The following is a 6385-nucleotide window of genomic DNA, read 5'->3' on the forward strand; positions in this document are numbered from 1 at the left end:
TTCCTGCTGTGTTCTGGCCTGCCTGCCAGCCCGGGTCCACCGCACACTGCACGCTGCACCCTGTACGCCGCACGCTGCACCCCGCATACTGTACACTGCATACTGCCTGCTACACGCTACACGCCACATGCTGCACGCCACACGCCGCACATCACACACTGCATGCTGTATGCCACACACTGCACACTGCACACCACACACCACATGCCGCACACCGCACGCTGTACACCGCATACCACACACCACACGCCACACACCGCACATTGCACACTGCACATCACCACTGCACATCGCCACTGCACATCGCACACTGCACATCGCACACCACATGCTGTACGCCACATACTGCACACTGCACGCCACACACCACATGCCACACGCTGCACACCGCGTACCGCACGCTGCATGCCACACATCGCACACCACACACGGCACACTGCACACTGCATACTGCATACCTCATGCTGCATGCCGCACATCGCATGCTGCATACCGCACACTGCACACGATACACTGCACACTGCATACCGCACACCTCATGCTGCACGCTGCACGCTGCATTCCGCACACTGCACACCACACGCTGTGGCTCCTTTTGTGCTGAGCAGCTTCACACTGGCGTGAGTTGTTTTTCTCAGCTATGTCGTTGCAATACAGGGTCTGCATTTTTCTTAAACTTTTCAGTCTTAGAAGAAAACGACTAACATATGGATTTTCTTTTCTGGATATGGGCTAAAGGCAAAGTGTCCCATGCCTTGTTTTATTTATTTTTCTAATTGTTCACAGGGACCGATTTTAATTTTCAAGACTTTGATCATAAAGTGAGTTTGAAGATGGTGTGCGACCTTAAATCAGAGACGTCACACCCTTAGATTATACACTGCACTAGTGAGAAGGAACCGAAGAATCACTACTCAGGAGACTGTTCAGTTTGACCTTGAATAAAGACAACGTGCTTGAAATTCATCTCAACAGATGGTCTAGAAGGATGCAGCGAATAAAGACTGCTTTTGTTTAGGAAATGCCGAAGCTAGCTCATTGTTACAAGCTTTCTGTGTGAAACTGAAAGTCCTTTATTGGAATTTACTTAAAGGCATCAAAGCATCAGGGCTAACTGTATCTAGTCAATTCAGAAAAAAGCAGAACTTTAATCAAAGTAGTCCTCTTCCCTTCTGTCTGGCAAAGCAGTACTCACAGCACTAAGGATTCCCAGGAAACACTTTCAGTCCCGAGGTCTGTCTTTGTCCATGAGTACACTGAAAGAAAAAGAGCCCAATTATAAAACCAGAATAACTGAACGAGAAAAAATGTTCGTCTCCTTTCTGTATTAGGAAAGTAAATCTCTTTGCTAGAATTTAAGGCAAGTGCCTTTAATGCATCATTGAACTTTCTTCATAAAGCTTCAAAAAATGCAAGTTTTCTTCTACATCAAGAACCACGTTCAAGGAACCAGCAGTTAGCATAATGGCTATGTCGCTGGACTCCCATGTAGTCGACCACGGTTCGTGTCCTGGACCCGGTGGCTTAGAACGCACGCCGGGCACGTGTGCGTGTGTGCCCAAGATCCCGAGAGGAGAATGGAGGAGAAGGGATTGTGGCATGGCTATCCCCCCTGGGGGGTGATTTCTCGCTTTCTATCTCTCTGTCTCTCTCTGTCTGTCTGGCGAGTGCACACACCCTATAGCAAAAAAACTCTCAAAAAAAAAGAGAGAAAAAGAACCACATTCAGCATGACTAGTAGTTGCCTCATTTATTCTAGGTCAAGATTTCTTCCCGGAAAATAACGATTTGTGAGTGGGGCACTTCCATAGTCTCCTCTGGGCGTGTCTCCGTGGACGTGCTGAGTCCCAGGAGGCCAGGTAGGGCTCACTAAAAGTCTATTCTTAAATCAAGTTGTGGCATGTGTAGTTTTCTAAAGTCTAATTGGTACCAATCATCTCTGCTCTCCTGAGATAATCCAAGTGTGAGAAGATTTTTTTTATGGGTTTTTGAGCTTGGATTTCTTGATTTCTCCATGAGAGAAAATTAGTGGTGTATTAACAATTAAGATGGTGTCCTCTACTAAACGGAATAGAAGGAAGGGTAGGAAGTTTGATTAATAATATGAAAAACAGTCAGGTATGCAGGAAGGCAAAAGGAAACAGAACTGTGATTCTTTGTGAACTTTCTTATGGTGATCAAAGGAAAGCTGGACCGACAGCACCGAGGTCGTGGAGAGAGCTAGGTACGGCGGAATGACCTGCTGTCAGAGGGGGTTCTGCCCGAAGGACATCAGAGTTGGAATTGTAACAAATAAACTTCAATACCCAAGAAATAGCTCTGTCTTTTATTTGAAGAAGTACTGTTGTCACTCCATGCCAAATCTCAAACATTTCATCTCAAGGGTTAATTACATTGTTTTGCTTATTTTTAGTGAACTTTGGTCCAAGTTGTTCCCTTTGGGGATTTCCATTTAGAACAAGTTTAAGTAAATTTTAATTGATTGGGTGTGGAAAGGAATAATCCTGCAGTTACAGTAACTTCTTTTGACACTTCGAAGGGAGTTTTGCTGGTTTGTACTTGAAGCAAAAAGACCTGTTGATGTGAGATGCCTTATGTGTTCTGTTAACCATAAACAAGAGCCAGTCTCTCTGAATGAACATTCTTCCAACTGGCCAGGGAGAGAAACCTAAGAAATGCAGTGTTGGAACAGGTACAAAAGCCAGCTTTTATCACCTCCTATCTTAGGCAACTTTGTATGTATTCTTATTCCCCACCGAGAACCGAGTTTGTTGTAGGAGACAGTATTGTTTATATGTACTTTAAGGCATATAGATTTAGAGTACTAAAACAATGTTACATTGCATTGTACACAGTGTGGACAGAAGTCTGACTACTTTTCCTATCTTTTCAAAAGGGGACTGGGGAAGTCATGCCCACAAACATTAACAGACCATTTACTTTCTATTAACAGGATTCTTCCTACCTCCTGTCCCTGGCATAGTATCTTTGAGATGTGTATTTCAACCGATTATAGTGTATTCTTGTGCTTATCCCTTCCCAAGACACAGAATTTCCCTTTTCCTTGAGATGTAGATTAAGCCTTTCTTTAACTAAGACACAGCTCTTCCCTTCCAATCACCAACCTAAGGATTGTAGAACCCACCTATAACCTACAAGCCTCCCCCATATGTCCTGCCTTTTTGGGCCAGACCAATGGAAAATCTTTTCACTAAATGTTGTCTGTCAATCTCAAAAACAAGTAAAAGGAACCCCTGTACATGATCACCCTGAGAAAGGCATGCATGCCTCTTCTCCGGGCCTAGGTCACTCACAGTTGGCTTGGAAATAAACCGCATTAATTATTCATTATTAATTTTACAGTTGGTTATTTTTTCCGTCGACAATAGCTATGCGATTTCTGTTTATTGATTGGAGAAGTTATGCAGACCCTCCATGCCTATCTTCAACTGTTGAGATCTACAGAGACCAACACTTGAGTCCATAAAGCACAGTTCTGCATTATGGAAAGCTCTGATTTTCATGTTTTCTGTACCCAGAAAATGAATCTAACAGCTTTCACTTTTATTAATGACTGAAGTACCAAACCTGCAACTTTTAGAAAATGTTACCTTTACAGGGTTCACTGGAGTTGCATGTAAAGATCATATTTTCCATGCAGGAGAGTAACTAGTAGCATGTTTGAGAGAGCACAAGTATTCTGCCGCAAATGGTGTAATTTTAGGATATTTTTAAAATTTCATAATTAGTATAAGTCATTATATCTTTTAAAACATTAGTCAGTGTTATTTATCATTATTATTATTTTTAATTTCCTATAAGGTATCCATGCTCACCAGAGAGAGACAGAAAGAGAGAGAAGAACATGAAAAAGCAAGCTACCAGGTCCAGGACTCAAACCAGTGTCAGCCACGTGGGAGTCCAGCACCTTTACCACACCACCTGCTGGCCCAAGTTGCTATATCTTAAAGCCTTTAAGAGTCTAAACATTTTTATATGAGAATCAAATAGGTCAAAACAGTCACATCTCTTTTTTAAATTAGAATATTAAAAAGATCATCTGGCAATTACCTAAAAGCAGAAATATCATGTAGTGGGTATATTATGGCGCTACTAGATGAGGCGGGAAAGATCCAAAGGCAACATTTAAACTTCTTCTGTCTCAAAGCCAGCTCAGCTTATGCTCGGGTGAGCTTTAAACCCATCAAGTTTAAATCATCCTTCTATTCAACAAGTGTGCAGTTTGCTTGCTCTCTTTAAAGTAGCATATACTTCCATAATCACTGCATGTGTATTTAAACAGTACTTTGATTATCTTCATTATGTCCTTTTCCCACAAACACTCAAAATGTGGGTGTTCAGTTCCTTTAAAGACTCATAGCCTCCAGGGACCAGGCAGTTAGCGTAATGGCTATGTCACTGGACTCCCACATAGTTGACCGCAGTTCACATCCCAGACCCGGTGGCTTAATCTCACGCCGGGCGCGTGTGCGTGTGTGCCCAAGATCCCAAGAGGAGAATGGAGGAGAAGGGATTGCGGCATGGCCATCCCCCCTGGGGGGGGGTAATTTCTCGCTTTCTGTCTCTCCTTCTCTCTCTGTCTGTCTGGCGAGCACACGTGCCCTATAGCAAAAACCTCTCCAAAAAAAAATAATAAATAAAGACTCACAGCTCTTCTTGATCTGGAAAAATTCATCTTTAAATGCCCACTTAACTTACTAATCATATGAAGTGTTTCACGTAGTCCCCAAACAAAATTTATATCTTTTTTCTTTTTGCTCAGATAAGATGTTGATTTTGCTTTTATCATGACTATAATTGAGGTTTTTTTTAGTTACTCATTTAATTTTATTTGTCATTATTATTTTTTTAAGAATTATTTTATTTAACTTTATTTATTTACTTTAACTTGACCAGAGATGGGGAGAGAGAGAGAGAAAGCTGCCAGGTCTGGGACTCAAACCTTGGTCAGTCATGTGGGAGTCCAGCATTCTTAACCACCATGCCACCTGCTGGCCCCTGTCATTATTATTTTTTAATTTGACCAGAGAGGGACAGAAAGAAGGGGTGGAAAATGAGAAAGCAAACCGTGAGATCCGGGACTCAAATCATGGTCGGCCATGTGGGAGTCCAGTGCCTTAACCACACCGCCACCTGCCGGCCCCTCATAATTGAGTTCTAATGGAATTTATCATTTGTGTATATCTCATCCTTATGATACTATGCTCTCCTTAGCAGCTTATTCAACTTATTTCCAGTCCCTGCACAGCAAGTGTCCAGTCTCACCTTTGCTGGAGTCCTTAGCGAGCCCACACTCTACAAGAAGTACCTCTGTACACTTGTGGGCGTAGTAGAGCATGAGACGGCCAGGCCAAATGTGGAGAGCAATCTGAAACCCGGATTTATCACTGCTCTGGGCCAGCTGTGAAATTAGTTCCATCACCATGTGAGAAAGTTGGTGATGTTTTTGGTTTAGAGAAGTAGGCCTTCCATAGCTGGGCATTTCTATTTCCAAATTCCAGCCTAGCCCTTCCGTCAGGCTCCACGCGTTAGCCTAATCACACTCAGAGCGGCTCAGTACTCCTCTTCCCCTCCCCAAATGGAATTTCTTAAACTGTTAGGAAAGTAAGAATAACTCACAGAAATTGCTCCAAGTCTGTATTTCTAGGTCCTAGTCCTAGAGAACGAGGACATTTTTAGAGATTGAACCTGGAGATGAGCATTTCTACAACACAAATGAGGTGATTCCGATGCAGGTTTTCCATACTCAGGAAAAGTTCAGTAAGCCTAGATCCACCCTTGGTTCATAAGGTGTAAAATTGACTCACACTTCACGGTGCCAGGAGCACAGCTAATAAGCCAAGCTCTGGAGCTGCCCACAAGAGGGGAAGATCTGGCTAAGAGGGCACCGTGGAGAGCAGCACGGCCTGGCGAGCACGCGGGGCTCACGGCAGCCCGGCCACCGCCCAGGGGAACGTGCAGCACCTAACGGTTCCCGTGGGTTAGAGTGGGGAGAAGGGGTCTGTTACTCACAAATTTACGGTAAGCCCAGAAGGGAGGTGGATGGGTTTTGATTCCATGAGGTCTAGGATACCAAAATGTGTAATCCCGTGAGGGAATGCCTGCTGGAAATTGGTAGAATAGGTGGGCACTTCGGCATGACTCTAGAGCTATAACCAGTTAGTAGAAATAAAGCCTGTCCTCTTCGTGGGCGCCCTCTCCCTGAGCTCCCCACCATGCCTCGGAAATTGAGGACATCAAAGACTTTCTGCTAACAGCCTGATGGAAGGATGCCACATCTGTCAAGATCAAGAAAAATAAGGAGCTTCCTTTTGGCCGGAACCGCCATCTTCCAGTAATTAACCAAAATGACGAACACAAAGGG

General features: G+C 43.8%; 1 protein-coding gene and 1 pseudogene across 1 annotated transcript in view; one reads left to right on the forward strand and one right to left on the reverse strand.

The window, feature by feature from the left end:
- The window catches only part of OR6X1 (olfactory receptor family 6 subfamily X member 1), a 5523-nt gene extending 2911 nt beyond the window's left edge, over positions 1–2612 (reverse strand). Inside the window, 1 exon segment of the mRNA XM_014587915.1 lies at positions 2575–2612. Coding sequence (XP_014443401.1) covers positions 2575–2612 — 38 coding nt within the window.
- A 3486-nt stretch (positions 2613–6098) lies between these two features.
- The window catches only part of LOC106734884 (60S ribosomal protein L38 pseudogene), a 1087-nt pseudogene continuing 800 nt past the window's right edge, over positions 6099–6385 (forward strand).

The sequence above is a fragment of the Tupaia chinensis genome, unplaced genomic scaffold (assembly GCF_000334495.1).
Source record: "Tupaia chinensis unplaced genomic scaffold, TupChi_1.0 Scaffold000247_1, whole genome shotgun sequence".
Classification (NCBI taxonomy): domain Eukaryota; kingdom Metazoa; phylum Chordata; class Mammalia; order Scandentia; family Tupaiidae; genus Tupaia; species Tupaia belangeri.